Here is a 17,052-nt window from a genome sequence, read left to right as displayed (position 1 = left end):
TGTGACAGAGGGCGATTTTTGTTTCCATTATGTTTTTCTGGATTTTCCGAACTTTTTAACCATGACTAAGTATTATTTTTATAACAATAACAATCTTCAAAAAGATTGGGGGTAAATATCTTATGTATCCTTTAGACTCTCCTCAAACATTGATATCTCCTGCCTCTCCACTTCCTCACCCCTACCATAAGTTTGTACTTTGCTATCCTTTCTCTCCTCCTACCTTCTTTTATAGTTAGTTGTGAACAAACACATCTCCCCACCAAACCGAAAGGCCCTGGAGGAAAGAGACTGTCTTGCTTATTGTCATTCCCCCATTCCTAGTCAATTTACAATCTGTTGCTGAAGTCAGCAGGAACCATAATTTAGATTTCTATCTAAAGGGTCACTAAAATGCCAGGGATATCAGGAAAGAAAGGCAATCCAGGAAAAGAGCTGTGGAGTAATCTTGAGGAGCCTGGTGAAGGGCCTCAAGCTACTTAAAAGTATTTATTAAACTGAATTTAAGACTAGGTGAGTGGAAAGGAGAATAGAGGTGAACCCAGACTGGAACAGCAGGCTCCTCCACCTAGACCAATGGACTCCAGGGAAATTCTTTAACCCCTTGAGGACAAAAATGTACCTAGGAGTCCTTCATATTATGAATGAATCACTAGCTCATATGTATTAAGCACCTATTGTATGCCAAGCACTGAAAACGGGTTCAAGAGAGGAATGGCAGATATGGTTCTTGACCTAAGGAAGTTTCTAGAATGCCTGTTGGGGGAGGCTATAGATAAATAATCATACATATTTAATTGTAAAATTATAAGCAAGATAACTTCAATGATAAGGTAAATTGTACAGTTGCTGGGGAAACCTGAAATAGAGGGCTTAACCAAGTCTGAGAGGGAGGCTTTGATGAGAGAGCTATCTGTGCTGAGACTTGAAGAGTGTGTAGGAGTTAGCAGGGTGGAGAGGAGAGATCTGGGGAAGCAGTTCTGGCAGAAAGAATGACAAGTGCAAAGGGAGGACCAATGGAGTAAGGCATTTCCTGAGGCTGGAACGAAAGAGGGGGAGATCCAGCTGAGCCAGTTACAGGCTTTGTTGGGAATCTATCAAATAACTCTGCTTCAGTCCGCAAACACCTCCTTGTTCTGTCCGCATCACCTAGAATCCTAGGCTTAAGAGCAATCTTGGAAGTGCTATAATCACACTTTCATTCAAGGCACTCAAGTATTCCCATTTGAATACATTTAAGAAAAGTAACATCCATGAGCAAAGAACGGCCGCGGTCAAGACAGTCTTGTTTAAAGCTCATAGTTACATTTTGTAAATTACTTGTTGAACTCAAGAAACAGGTGCACTTTGAAAATGTATTTTTTCAGAAAAGCATGTCACGTATAATCTCCCCAAGCTAGGAACAGGTGTTACCTTCTCTGCCTAGGCCCGCAGCCCGTGCAGCCCCTTCAGGCGTGTATGGGGAGCAGGCCCCAGTTCTGGGAGCGTTCAGCAGTGGGACTGGCCGCGGAACCGCCAGGAGGCGGAACTAGAGGCGCACGGCGCTGCTGTCCTGCGAACCTTCGGGAGAGAAGCACCCACCGGCCCGGAAGGAGCTAGCGCAGACTAGGGCCGCGGCAGCCATCGCGCTTTGCAGTTCGGTGTCGGAGTGAGTAGGGTCGACGCCAAGCAAGGAATTGTGTTCTCTCCAATCGCAGGTAAGTGGCGGCCTCTCCTCCCCGGAGAACCGGCGGGCGGCAGCTGTGGACCCCGGGGAAGGAGCGCCTTTCGCGCCTGGGCCCACCCAATGCCCCTGCCTGTAGCCGGGCGAGGAAGGGGCTCCTGTTTTCTGCCCTGGAATCTGGCGGCGGGAAAGAGGACGGGCTCCTTTCGTGCTTCGCGGGGCCTCTCTGACGGTCATCCGGATAGGACACCGCTGCTGTCAAACGGTGTGTTATTTCAGGAATGAACGAGATGACTCTGAACTGCAGGCAAGCCCTTCCTTCCCCTCGGCCTCAGTTTCCTCACCGAGTAAGGTGAAGGCGGCGGGATCATTGACAGCTCAAGAGGCTGTGACGCGGCGTGTTGTTCTCAGCTCTCCCACTTAGTGCGGGAACAAATCGAACTTCCTTTCCCACTAGTGGGTAACGTCTTCCCATAGCCCAAGTCCCAGCTGACTGGGAAAAAGATAAACTGTTGGGGGAAAACTGCAATGATTTAGGGATTATTTCACGAGTTTCTAACAAGATAGAAATTGATTTTGACAACAGCGAAAACTCTCACATTGATGACCAAAAAAACCAAACGCGTCAGGAATTTAAGGTGTTAGGTACATGGGGCAAAATGAGGTGAAGAAATCCTTTTAATTTGAAAAACTAAACCTAATATTAGTTGCACGTTTTTCTTGATATATCAAGATCTATACTACCACTGTGTCTCACGCTGAAGAATGTCCAGTGTTCAGTGTTAGAATACGAATTAGAGTAAGTCTAAATGAAGCAAATGAAAGAAGGAAAAGAACATTTGTTTTCTACTATGTGTAAGGCGCTAGCTATGCACACAGCAATCCAATGAGGTAGTAATAGTATCATCTCTATTTTACACATGAGGAATACAGGAAGGTTTACATTTTATCAATAATTAGTGGTGCTGATATTTCAAAGCAATGTGTATATCAAACGTTGTTTTAGTGGGCTTGCGTTCGTCACCAAAATATTTTGAACTTTAAAAACTTTAGGATAGTTCATTGGTGTTTTCTGAGTTTGCAGAAGAGGAAGGTGTTGCCTTCATTTTAGAAATATTAAAGAAGCATTGTCATTAATTATGCAGATTAGCAGTTTGAATAGGGTACATTTTAACCTTCCTTTGCCTTGCACTTCAAGCAAGAATTGAGACCGAAAAGTAGGCTATCAGAAATGAAAATCACTGCCACGTCATTTGAAGCTTATAAATCAGAATTCTGTAGTAATGATTCATTATTTCTCCACCCTCTTCTTTAAGTACACTTGGCTGAAACTCATTTAAATTATTTTTCTGCAAAACATTACTAAGCAAATAATTTTCAAATCATGGTATTGAAAAGTTTCTCTTCCTTGTATATAGCTTTTAGAACAATTTGAGTCAAAAGTATTTTAATGATTAAATTTGTCATTGCTTATGTCAGTTTTCTTTTTTCTTAATTCATTATAGCCAAGTTCAGTACTTAGGTGCGCAACTTTTTTAATACAGAGGTTTTTTTCCTTTCCTCTTAAAAAATCCTATTTATATTTGTCATAGATTTAACCTTATTTCAATCGAGCATCACTTTCCCTTAAAGGAAAATTGATTATGTACTTTTTGTTCATTACACGAACTAAAAGGTTTAGTTTTTAGTTCCATTATTATAATTGCTATACATTCAATCCTAAAATGTTTTCTAGAGTTTTTTTATTTGCATCACCATTTCCATAAAGTTTGTAAAAAGAAAATTTAACAATTTTAGGGGTATTTATAAAGTAACATTGTCTTAAAACATTCAACATTGTCACTGTCCATACTTTTAGCAGAGTTGGCCCTCCATATCCACGGGTTCCACTCTAAGGATTCAACCATGGGTGGAAAATATTTGGGGGAAAAAATTCCAGAAAGTTTGAGAAAGCAAAACTTGAATTGGCCAAGTGCTGGCGACTATTTACATGGCATTTACATTGTATTTACAACTATTTGCTTATTATTTACATTGTATTAGATATTATAAGTAATTGAGAGATCGTTTAAAGTATACTAGAGGATGTGCGTGGATTATATATAAATACTATGACATTTTATATAAGGGACTTGAGGACGGGGTGTAGGGGCCTGGAACCAATCCTCTAGGACACCAAGGGACGACTGAAAGGCATAGGGCCTTGCTGAAATTCTACAAAACATGGTCAAGCAGAGTTTGGCCTTTGTATTTCTAGTACTGTTTGAATCTGAGAGAGAGGTATGTATAGTTCCTAAATTAGTTTACAGATAGTATACTAATCTTATGGAATTTGTACATATTTTAATCATAAGCCTGACAAAATTGTGTAGAAAATTGCGATTAATCTCTCCTAGTGAAATTTCCTTACCTGGATTTGAAGGAAACTCTTCTAATGCCTTTTCTGGTGACAGTGATGGTGCTATTAATATTTAAAGTAAAATCAGAACATTATGAAAAAAACTTTTTCATATTAATAGTTGTTAATATTGAAGTTAACTTGAAAACTGGCATTTAAAGTTTTGTGATTTGAATTTTAATCAACTTAGTTTGAAAGAATTAATACCACTTATATGGGGTAGTATTCAAAGTGTTTTCATGTACATTATCATAGTTAATCATTCTTAACATTCTGTGAGGCAGGTGGTATTTCCCTTATATGGAGAAGCAAACTGGCACTCAGAAAGATTGGGTTTCCCAGAATGAAATTATGGTATTTCGAAAGATGCACATTCAGGACTTACCTGGTGGTCCAGGGATTAAGACTCCGAGCTTCCACTGCAGGGGTCACAGGTTCCATCCCTGGTGGGGGAAGTTCCCCTTGCTGCATGGTGTGGCCAAAAAAAAAAAAAGATGCACATTCAGTTTAGATTTTTTAAATTCTAGGGCAGGCACTCCATCCATTTTATCACAGCTCTACCATGCTTTGCTTCCCAAAGTTATTAATGTATTGATTCTAGAATTCTATTCTGAATAGGATTTACCTCCTTAGAATATTTTTTATTTTCTACCAGCACTACTTTTTGGAGTAGTTATATCTTGTCATCTTATGTGTATTTTTTCCCCTTATGTATATTTTTAAAAAGTTCATAACTAGGGCTTCCCTGGTGGTGCAGTGGTTGAGAGTCTGCCTGCCGATGCAGGAGAGACAGGTTCGTGCCCCGGTCCGGGGGGATCCCACATGCCGCTGAGCGGCTGGGCCTGTGAGCCATGGCTGCTGAGCCTGTGCGTCCGGAGCCTGTGCTCCGCAACGGGAGAGGCCACAGCAGTGAGAGGCCCGTGTACCGCAAAAAAAAAAAAAGTTCATACCTAAATGATTTTGCTAGATTACTTATATTAGTTATAAATATTATTAGTTATAAATATTAGTTATAAATATTAATATATTAGTTATAAATATTAAAATGTAAATTTTCAACATATAATTTTCTTTATTTTTTAATAATAACTTTATTGAGAGAGAATGCATACCATAAAGGGTACTTGTACATACACTTCTTACCTTTATAAGTGTACAATTCAGTGTTTTTTTAGTTCATCATGTTGTGCAACCATAACCAGTAACTCCAGAACATTTTCATTACCCCCAAAAGAAACCCAGTACTAATTAGCAGCCACTCCCCATTTCACCTTCCCCCCAATCTGACAACCACTAATCTATTTACTCTAAAGACTTGCCTATTCTGGACATTTCATAAAAATGGAGTTGTCCTTATGAGTTTAATGGGGCAAGGCTTTCAGAAGTTATTTGTAATCTGAGAATTTCTGTTCCATTACACCCTTTGCACTGATTTTCATGTTACTTGAGTAGATCACTTTTCTAATCTGCTTAGCAACTTTTCCTTTTTGGTGTTCATGCAATAAATAAATCTGCTGACGTGTATATGTTTCCTTGTTCTTGACCTTTGCTTTTCACATGTCTTAATAGTGTGTTCATGGTGTTGTGTAACCTGTTCTCAGGGCTCAGGTATCTGTTTGTGGCTAAGTAACTTTTATTCTTAGTTGGCATTTTTACCTCTACTTTATTGTTTTTAACATCTTTATTGGAGTATAATTGCTTTGCAATGGTGTGTTAGTCTCTGCTGTATAACAAAGTGAATCAGCTATACATATACATATATCCCCATATCTCCTCCCTCTTGCATCTCCCTCCCACCCTCCCTATCCCACCCCTCTAGGTGGACACAAAGCACCAAGCTGATCTCCCTGTGCTATGCAGCTGCTTCCCACTAGCTATGGGTTTTACATTTGGTAGTGTATCTATGTCCATACCACTCTCTCTCTTTGTCCCAGCTTACCCTGCCTCCCTCACCGTCCTCAAGTCCATTCTCTATGTTGGCCTCTTTATCCCTGTCCTGCCCCTAGGTTCATCAGAACTTTTTTAAAAAATTTTTTTAGATTTCATGTATATGTGTTAGCGTACAGTATTTGTTTTTCTCTTTCTGACTTACTTCACTCCCTCTACTTTAAAATGACTAATTACTCCTAGCTTAAGGAGTTTCTGTTTAAGGATCTCAGAAACCGTGACTTTATAGAAATGTAAATATCTCATTAATTTCTAAAGAAGAGTTTCCCCATATATGTTATTAAATTTGTTATCTTGGGACAAATTATACAAAAGCAAATTGGTACCATCCTTATGCAAAAAAATCCATTTACCTGCATGGCTTACCCACTCTACCCTCCCTGAGTCCTCGTGGCTCTCACCTACCAACAGTCATCTTCAGTAAGGATTTTGCCACTTGATTCACAGTCTTGCTTTCTAAAACGCTACCCTCCAATCTTCTAGGTGATTCCACTGCCTGTCAGTGTGGAATAGCCCAGCTTCCCGAATCCTTCACCCCTAATTCTCTTCAGCTGCCCATGCCAGAGCCAGGCCTTGGAGCTGGCCACCACCCAGACCCAATCCTTTCTTGAATTCTGAACCCCACATTTTCCTCCACTGTGCAGGCACAATTCTGACCCACCTTTCACTTCTCGCACCCTTTTACTACATCTACACCTGCTATTTAGCTAGACTCTTCCCCTATTCTTCCATTTCTATTCTGTGAGGAGCCTGCCTTTGATCCCCACCCCATTCCATGCTCTATTTGTGTTTATACCTTATCCACTCAGACTGAACTTCTCATCAGATTACTTCAGTCTCTGTTTCTAGTACTGTCAAATTCCTGCTCCCCTATCTTTTTTTCATTTGCTGTTCTGGAAGTCCCTAAACCCTATTTGCTCCTTGTTCTCTAAGGCTGAGCATTGCTTGGGGTGGGGGGGTGAGGGATAGAAATCAGTACAGATTGGTACTGCTGTGATGTTTTTCAACCCTAGCAACTGGCTCTTTTTATTTTTATTTTTTTAATTAATTTTTATTTATTTATTTTTGGCTGCATTGGGTCTTTGTTGCTGCGTGAGGGCTTTCTCTAGTTGTGGTGAGCGGGGGCTATTCTTCGTTGTGGTGCGCAGGCTTCTCATGGTGGTGGCTTCTCTTGTTGTGGAGCATGGGCTCTAGGTGCGCGGGCTTCAGTAGTCGTGGTGCGCGGGCTTAGTAGTTGTGGCTCATGGGCTCTAGAGCGCAGGCTCAGTAGCTGTGGCGCACGGGCTTAGTTGCTCCGCGGCATGTGGGATCTTCCCAGACCAGGGCTCGAACCCGCGTCTCCTGCATTGGCAGGCGGATTCTTAACCACTGTGCCACCAGGGAAGTCCCTGGCTCTTTTTAGCAATCTTTTAATTCGATCTTTTCCCCACAGTAGCTATTCTTTTTTTTTTTTTTTTTTAATTTAATTTTGGCTGTGTTGGGTCTTCGTTGCTGTGCAGGCTTTCTCTAGTTGCGGCGAGCGGGGGCTACTCTTTGTTGCGGTGTGCAGGCTTCTCATTGCGGTGGCTTCTCTTGTTGCGGAGCACGGGATCCAGGCGCGCGGGCTCAGTAGTTACACCCCTTCTTCATCTTTCCTGGCCTTCCTTCCTTCTCATCTTAGAGAAAGAGTGTGCTCTCTGCCCAGGCTCCTCTTGAGACTTTGACCCTTTTGGTTAATTCCTTCTCTTTCTCATCTTTAACCTCTTCCTTGCCACTAGCTCCTTCCTTTCAATTTATCAACATTCTCAAGCCTCACCCTTCCTTAAGAAGAAAACCTCATTTCCCTCATCCCATTTCAAACTTTTTGAAAGAAGAATTTCCTAGGACTTCCCTGGTGGCGCAGTGGTTGAGAGTCCGCCTGCCGATGCAGGGGACACGGGTTCGTGCCCCGGTCCGGGAAGATCCCACATGCCGCAGAGCGGCTGGGCCCGTGAGCCATGGCCGCTCAGCCTGCGCGTCCGGAGCCTGTGCTCTGCAACGGGAGAGGCCACAACAGTGAGAGGCCCGCGTACCGCAAAAAAAAAAAAAAAAAGAAAGAAAAAGAATGAAAGAAGAATTTCCTCACTGCCTCCGCCTGTTAACCTCCTGTCCCATTCTCTTCTCAATAATGACAGAAGCCAGGTTTTCAATATTGATACTTACTTTGTACATTGTATCTCATTTGCTCTTAAAACACCCTGAGAGATTTTAACTTGTTCAAGGTCACACAGCTCTGCTGTGCTTTAAGTACCGGCCATAGGCTCTCCTGTACTACCTACCACTCCACTGCAGGCTACTCATGCTGTCAACTGTTCTCTCCTTGTCACCAAAGCTAGCTGTGACATCTCTGCATTTAATGTGGCTAACTTCTTTCCTTGCCTCTCTCTTCTAGTTCTTTTACCCTTCCTGGGTTCTTTTGGTTCTTCCATCTATATCTGTCCCTCAAGTGAGAATTAATTTCTTTCATAGCATTTGGCTGGTGCTGGAGGCAAGGAGACTTTAGCAGAGATAGTGGGAGAACATTCTGATGCTGGGAAGGATAATGAGCAGAGGTTTTAAGGTAGTAAAAGTCCAGGTCGCCAGTGGTGAATGGCAAGCAGTTTACTTTGGTCTGGGGAAAGCTACAAGTAGGGAAGTAATATGTATTAAACTTGGAAAGGTAGCTAAGAGTGGAATGTGGAATACTGGCCTAGGAGTTTGAATGTATCATTTCTCAGCTCACAAACCTCCAGTGACTCTCCATCCACAAGCATAGAGTGGCCATATAATTTAACCTAAATCAGGACCCTTTTGAGAGTGAGAGGAAGCACTGTTAATAATTACACTGAAATAACTTTGCTGAGACTATCCCCAGCAAACTGGGAGTTATAGTCACCCTGACTAGGCAACAAGTCCAAGATGACATTTTGGGGAAGCTACTCTGGAGGGCATGTACAGATGGGTAGAAACACATTTTGATGTTAAGATGGTAGTTTTGGAAAGTGACAATAAGGCTTTTGACTAGGTGGCTCCTGTGAGCATCAAAGAAAGCTTGAGACTTCAGTGCAGAAATTGATAGAACTAAGGAATGACTGGGCGTTGGATGTGAGGGAGAGGAAGGAATTACATGTCAGAGTCATGAGCTGGAGTTATTAAAAAATGGTATGTAATGACTTAAATAAATTTAAACCTTTAAAACTATTATTATAAAGCTTTAGAGAGCCAATGCAATGTAAGGGAAAGGGGATGGACGTGGAAGTTCGACTCATGTTTGAAACTTAGCTGTGCCTATCATTAATAGTTGAGTTTTACTTACTGTAACTTCAGCTTCTTCTGTCAAATGCGAACAATAATATATGTACTCTGAAAGGTTGTTGGGGTATTTAGTGGTGATATCTGTAAAGTGTCTAGTACTGTGGGCCATGTAGTAGAAGAAATAATAATAACAGCAGCTAAAATTAAATGCTTCCTCCATGCGAAATACTAAATGCTTTGCGTGTAGTAATTAATCTTCACAATAACCATCTCAGGTAATATTGTTATCCCCATTTTACAGATGAGGAAAGTGAAGTAACTTACCTAAAGTAGATAGTAAAGTCCTAGCACCAGAGCTCCTGCTCTTAACCTCTAGACCATAATGCTTGTAGAGGTTCAATAAATGGTAGCTGATATTTTTTGTTTGTTTGTTTTGCTTTGTTTTACTAAGTTGAAAGGCGGATTCAGCATCGTTTCTTATGTTCATATATTAAAAGTAGCAGGCATGAAGACCTAATGTCTAAATTTAGTCTCAGATTTGTTTATCAATCTGGCTTCTGCATCACTAATTAGCACCAGTTGATTTTTTACTCTCAGTTTGCGGTCCCCTAACCCCAGTCATATTATCTAACAATTCCCGACTTTTTGCTGTACCCATTCAGGCTAAACACCATCTAAGAAACCTTTCCTTAGCTGTACCCTGGTGTCACCATAGAACTATGGAAATAGGACTTCGGATGTAGAGACAAGCAGGACTGGTTTTCTCTTTTTTCATACAAAATATAAAGTGCATTTGTGAGCATACCATACCTCTTTCTGTTGGTATGCACATAAATACCTCATATCTCTGTTATTTATTTTTATTATTTTGTTTTTATGCTCTTATGATCATTACTCCCCTAGTAGCTTAGGACTTAGAGTATGGGCATTTTTTTCCCCTTGTGTTTGAATGAGTCTTGAAACTCTATAGGGTGAGTTGTTACCATTTTAGATAATATCCTATTCAGTTTTAGCATTTTTCAGTTTAATTGCATTTGTGTAGCTAATTTATCACTGTATAATCTTTTTGAGAGAAAGAGCCATGTTTGTCATCAATATTTGTATTCCCCATGATGTCTAGCTCTGGACTTTGGATGTAATATGAACTAGGTAAATATATATTAAATTAAATTAAATATCTCAACACACCACTGCTTTATTTGGTTCTCTACAGTGAAAATTATTATGATTCCCTTTGAAAAGCATATACCTCAGAATCTTCAGAAAAGACAAGCCACCTGTATATATTTTCTCTGACTTTAAGTTTCAATTTCTATATGACCTAAAATGATAATAGTAGGAGGTGTAATTTTCAACTTGAGTAAAATGAGAACTTCTAAGATAATAGATTCTTATATATTTATGTTGCTGTTGTAGTTCTCATTCTTGTGACACTGACAAATGAAACTATTCATAGTTTGCCAGTCACTCTGTCTTAATCAGGAATCAACTGATTGCAAGAACAAAATTCTGCTTACGCTAATTCAAGTAAGAAGTTAATAGAAGAGGGGAGAATCTATTGCCAGGATCCAGGGGATTTCCTAGTAAACACTGCTAGGCCTTGTACAGACTGGAGGTAGGCTGTCTCTTTTCTCTGTTTCTGACTCTCAAGGTGATGTGCTCTCAACATCTTACCCTCTAAGAATATTGAGTTTGGTGGGCCCATCTGTGTCCAGCTTGGCAGCCCACTGGAGGGAGAGGCAGTTATAGAAAGCAGTGTTGTGTGTCATACTTAGTCTGAAGAATATCAAAGATAGCACAACCCTTCAAACTTTTTGGACTTGGCCCAAGTTTGGGGCCTGGGTTTTTTTGTTCAGCTCTAGAAAATGAACTTTGTTGATCTGAAAGCATATTTTTGTATAAGTGATTTTTTTTTCTAAAGAGGCTTTTTTTCTCTTATTTTCCATATTAGCTATATTAGTTTATCAAGTACATGTCAAGTAAATGCTGAATTGAACTATGCTCTGTATTTTCTACTGTGATTTAATCTTTTTTTTTTTTTTTTTTACATTTAGTAACATGATTAAAATTTGAAAAATGCAGAAAGATAACAAACCCAGAAATTTACTGTCTGGTACCAACTGCTACAAAAGAACAAAAGAAAAAGAAAAAGGGTTTTTACTCCACATAGGTAAAATCAGACTCAGAAACTTATTTCATGATCAATTTCCTTTCTTTTCCTCTTTTCTCCCTTCTCTCCCATCCCCCACTCCAAGGTTTTGGTAAATATTTCATATGCCATAGATACTATATTTAATTTACTATTGAACATAGATTATTTCTAAAAATTTTCTTATGGAACACTTTGATGAACATCTTTATACATAAGCTTTTCCATATTTAGGACAATTTCTAAAAGTAGAATTCTTGGGTCAGATGGTATCAACAGATACATTATTGTCAAATTGGTTTTGAAAAAGATTTGTACCAATTTATACTGCCACTAATAATGCTTCTTTTACCACATTTTTTCTAGTCTTGACTGTTATAATTTTTTCATGTTTGCTACTTTGAGGGGCAAAGAATGGTCTCTACTTGGTATTTTAATGACATTTTGTTTTTTATTCATCAGTATAGATCAGGTTAGACTGGCATGGAAAAGAGTGTTTAATTCTTTGTAGTAAGGTTGTAGGATTATTTACTCACAGTTGATGTTTAATGTTGTTGGTGTTTAATGTTGACTACTAAATTCAAAACACTTTTTTTTCCAGACCCTATAAGATTTGGCTATGTCCTTCATATTTGACTGGATTTACAGTGGTTTCAGCAGTGTGCTACAGTTTTTAGGTAATGTTGGCCCTTTGTTCTCTTTTGTTATCCCATTTAATCCTACTTATATAAAAGTGTCTTTTATTTGTACAGAGCCTCTTTGTATGTAACCCAGTAATTACAAATATGGGCTCTGGAATCATACAAACATGTTCAATTACTCATTATACCTGTTGCAAAGTAATCTTAGACAAACTCTTTTCTCCACTTTAGCCTTAATTTCCTTATCTGTAAAATAATAATAATTCCTATCTTTTAAGGTTGTTGATAAGCATATTATTAACAGGAATAGCTACCATTTATTAGCCAGTTTGCACAAGAGTTTTACATGCTTTACCTCATGTAATCCTCACCGGAATCCAATGCATTGTTTCTTTTTTTATTATTATTATAAAAATGCATGTTCCATAAAGTACCTCATATATTATAAATGGCATTTTATAACCTACTAAATGAGTCTTGTTTACCCAGCAATTCTGACTAGTGATTTTCCTCTCTTTATAGATTTTAAAGATAGGAATAATCTTTGCTTCCCATTCTTTTATTGACACCCTTGACTTGTCACATTTTTCGGTGAAACAGGCTTTTTTTTTCCCCCTGAACCAGGCTTTTGATTAACTTTTATGTTGGGATATACACAATTTTATTATTGTAATAATTAATGAAAATATTTCTAGTCTCCTATTTTCAAATTTTGTCCTAAGTTTAGTCTCCTTATAACCATCATCTTGTAAACTGGCAGAAAGAGAAGCATTTCATGTAATTACAGAGTGGTCAACATAGTTCTAAACTGGCTACAACCATACTTATGGAATGATATCTCCTATATAAATATTTCTTTCTCCACAAACATAATCTTGACTGAGGAAATAAATTTTGATTGGGAAATATAAATTTTGTTTGACTACTATATATTGAAAGGATAAAAATGTAAGATCAAATTTTGTCACTGTATTTTTATTTCTTAGTTGAACCTTAGTTGTAAATTTTTAAAAACCCAGAGTGGTTTTTTTTCTTTTTAAAAATATAATTCCTCACATTATTTTATACTGTTGCTCTACTACAGGTCAAATGTCAGATCTCTCTATACTACCTCCAAGAGAATTCTTAAATCTTTTTATCAGACTGAAATATTTTGTCCCATATTTGCAAGAACTGGGTCAGAAATAGAGGCTTTTAAACTTTATTTTGCTGGGGCTTTGGGTTATAACATATTGGAATCTATATCTCAGTTTATAGAACAATGAATCTATGCTGAATTATGTTGAAAAGGCAAAATAGATTGCATCACAATCAGGAACAAGAAGGTTAATAGTGCTAACTTTAGGAAGCAGTATAGAGAAATGAAAATGAACCAAAGCCTTGGGATCAAACATAGGTTCAAATCTCAGATCTGACTTCGGCATTTGAGCAAGTTAACTCTGAGTCTTCATTTCCCCTCTGTAAAAAAGAGGATAATAATGCTACTTCACAGAGTTGAGCATTAAGTGAAATGTTTGCAGGTGCTTAACAGTGCCTACCACAAAATAAGAATTTAGTCCAACTCATTTTAAAGATTAAATGCAGTTGTTCCCTTTTAGTATATTATCCTGTACACTTTTACTATTTAAAAGTTAGGGTGGTAGGGACTTCCCTGGTGGCACAGTGGATAGGAATCTTCCTGCCAATACAGGGGACACGGGTTTGATCCCTGGTCTGGGAGGATCTCACATGCCGTGGAGCAACTAAACCCGTGCGCCACAACTACTGAGCCCACATGCCACAACTACTGAGCCTGTGCTCTAGAGCCCATGCTCCACAACACGAGAAGCCACCGCAATGAGAAGCCCGCGCACCACAACAAAGAGTAGCTCCCGCTTGCCACAACTAGAGAAAGCCCGTACACAGCAACAAAGACCCAACGCAGCCAAAAATAAATAAAATTAAATATTTTTTTAAAAGGGTGGTAAGATTGAGTGCATTGGTTAGAAACAGTCTATATAGAAATCTTTTAAGAAATAGAAATGTTTAAGGACATTATTAGTCAGATTTATAATTAGAGAGATGTAGTATCCCAGCTCAAGTAAATATGGAAAACAATCTTCTCTTTAAGATTGGAATTGTTGGTCAATATGTGATCAAAAGATTAGGACTTAAATAATTTACTTCTTAAAATTAAATGTGGGTAAAGAACTAGATGTTATTTTGGCACGAACTTATTAGAAAATGGATGGCCTGAATCTGTAATTGCCTAATGTCTTAAAAATTTCATTTATTGATTAAGTATTTTTTGAGCTGCTGCTGCATTCCCTGTCCTCATGGAATTCCATGGGTATTAGACAATTAAAGACATGAAAAATAAATTTCAATACCACTACACACCTATTAGAATGCCCCAAATCCAGATCCTGACAACACCAAATACTGGTGAGGATGTGAAACAACAGAAACTCTCATTCATTGCTGGTGGGAATGAAAAATGGTACAGCCACTTCGGAAGACAGTTTGTTGGTTTCTTATAAAACTAAACATACTCTTACCATTCAATCCAGCAATTGTGGTCCTTGGTATTTACCCAAAGGAGTTGAAAACTTACATCCACCTGAAAACCTACACCCACCCGAAAACCTGTACACAGGTGTTTGAGGCAGCTTTAGTCATAACTGCCAAAACCTGGAAGCAACCAAGATGTCCTCTAGTGGGTGAATGGATAAACTATGGTATAGCCAGACAATGGAATATTATTCAGCACTAAAAAGAAACGGACTATCAAGCCATGAAAATACATGGAAGAAACTAAAATGCGTATTACTGAGTGAAAGAAGCCAATCTGAAAAGGCTACATACTGAGTGATTCCAACTACATGACATTCTATGACATTCTAGAAGAGGCAAAAATATGGAGACAATAAAAAGATCACTGGTTGCTGGGCCTTGGGTGGGATGGGATGTATAGGCAGAGCACAGAGGACTTTTTAGGGCGGTGAAAATACTCTGTATACTGTTGAATATGTGTCATTAAACTTTTATCCTCTTGGGGGAGGATATGTATGTGTGGGGACAGAGGTATATGGGAAATCTCTGTACGTTCCTTTCAGTTTTGTTGTAAACCTAAAAGTGCTCTAAGAAAAGTCTTTAAAATACACACACACACACACACACACACACACACATATAGCTCAATATGGAACTTTGCAGCAAATGCCAGTCTACTGTAAATTGGTCAATGCTGTCTTTATCTGTTTATCCCTTTATCTATCAATGCTTGACTGATATATTTAAAATTATGTGCTTGGATATTTTTGTTGTTGCTTAGTGTTATGTAATCATGTGAATAGTTTAACCTTATTCTCAGGGAAATTTGACAGTGAACTAAACTTTTTTACTGAAAAAAAACTCACTATAATTTTTATTGTCAAAAATAGTTAATTTATTTTTATCTGTGGAAAAATACTCTTTAATTTTTCTTTTGGTCTAGCTTCATAAATACATGATGTCAAGTATTTTATGAGTGTTTCTCTAGTAGAGGACACAGATATTTATCAAGGGATAAACTAAAATAAAATAAAAGAGGATTTAAGATAAATTGTCAAGGGAATTGGCATTCTGGCATTGCAAGATAAGTTTAGGTCACACACACATTTATTGATCGGGGCAAAGTTTAGTTTTATAATGATTTGACTTCCCAAATCATAATAAATTTAAAATAGCTCTTCAAAACTAAAAATAGGTTAGATATCCAAGCTTTTTCAGGCCAATTTATAAAATATTAAAAGTTCAAAAGGTTAATGTTTCTTTATCAAAAATCTGGGGTAATTAGGAAAAGTATCTAAATAACTAAATTGTGAATATTATATTATACTTCTTTTTAAAGTCATTTTATTTGTGTAGTCTGTCAGATATCACTTTGACTAATCATAGCTCTTATTCTGCAGGATTATATAAGAAAACTGGTAAATTGGTATTTCTTGGATTGGATAATGCGGGAAAAACAACATTGCTACACATGCTAAAAGATGATAGACTTGGACAACATGTCCCAACGTTACACCCCAGTAAGTATATTCTCCCATACAATATATTACTTGATCAAGTGGTACCAATTCATAGGCCCTAACCAAAAGGTTTTGTTTGTTTTTTTGGTGGATAAATTATGATCAGGTCATTTCACCTGTTCTTAAAATAGTATAGTAAATAATAAGTGACCCAACTCTAGGGAGTATATTTAGATCTTGAAATAATATTCATATCTTCGTATCAGTTAGTATACCATTGTCCAGCTAGAGGAATTAAAAAGTTATTGCCTCAGGGATTATGATATGATATTCAACAACATATTGCTTAGGTTATAAATAGTCACCTTTAGCTTGTTACATAACCTAAATTTCTTTCAAATTTTAGAACTGTACTATTTTAATCATTATTCAATGGACAGATTATAGTCTTATACTTTGCTGGTAGCTCTCAACTTGTTAACCAGTTATTTTTCCAGTCCTAACAACCTGAACTATTTCTAATATAAAGACCATAGAATTATTCCAAAAAACAGGGCATGTATTGATACACTTATAGAAAGGTTTTTGTTTTTTGGTGTTCTTTTTGGCCACACCCCACGGCTTGCAGGGTCTTAGTTCCCCAACCAGGGACTGAACCTGGGCCCACGGCAGTGAAAGCACCGAGTTGTAACCACTGGACGGCCAGGGAATTCCCTAGAAAGTTTTAAAATAATTAAAAAATAATTTACTGTGCTTCCTTTTAGAAAGACTACCTGAAAGACATTAATAATGATTCTATAAATCACTTAATACGTATCATTCTGTATATAAGATTATGTAATAGGTACTGTTTGAGAAAGTAAAGTTAATGTTAAAGTGATAAAATTATTAGAAACAGAAATCTAATCTTAAAATACCTGTGAACTTACTTTTACTGTTGAAAAGACGATGAATCAAGTACACAGAGAGTTTAAAGATAAGTTAATCCATAGATTAATTATGAAATAATG

General features: G+C 38.0%; 1 protein-coding gene across 1 annotated transcript in view; it reads left to right on the top strand.

Annotated features, from left to right (window-relative positions):
- The first annotated feature begins 1,583 nt into the window (after positions 1-1,583).
- The window catches only part of SAR1B (secretion associated Ras related GTPase 1B), a 31,449-nt gene continuing 15,980 nt past the window's right edge, over positions 1,584-17,052 (top strand). Inside the window, exons 1-3 of the mRNA XM_082649792.1 lie at positions 1,584-1,697; positions 12,011-12,086; positions 15,983-16,102. Of these exons, the coding sequence (XP_082505918.1) occupies positions 12,029-12,086; positions 15,983-16,102 (178 nt within the window). The 5' untranslated portion in view covers positions 1,584-1,697; positions 12,011-12,028. The remainder of the gene's footprint in view (positions 1,698-12,010; positions 12,087-15,982; positions 16,103-17,052) is intronic.

Source organism: Grampus griseus (genome assembly GCF_964374135.1).
Source record: "Grampus griseus genome assembly, chromosome: 3".
NCBI classification, from domain to species: Eukaryota; Metazoa; Chordata; class Mammalia; order Artiodactyla; family Delphinidae; genus Grampus; species Grampus griseus.
The sequence above is the reverse complement of the archived record's forward strand: the minus strand, read 5'-3'. Positions and strand labels throughout refer to the sequence as shown.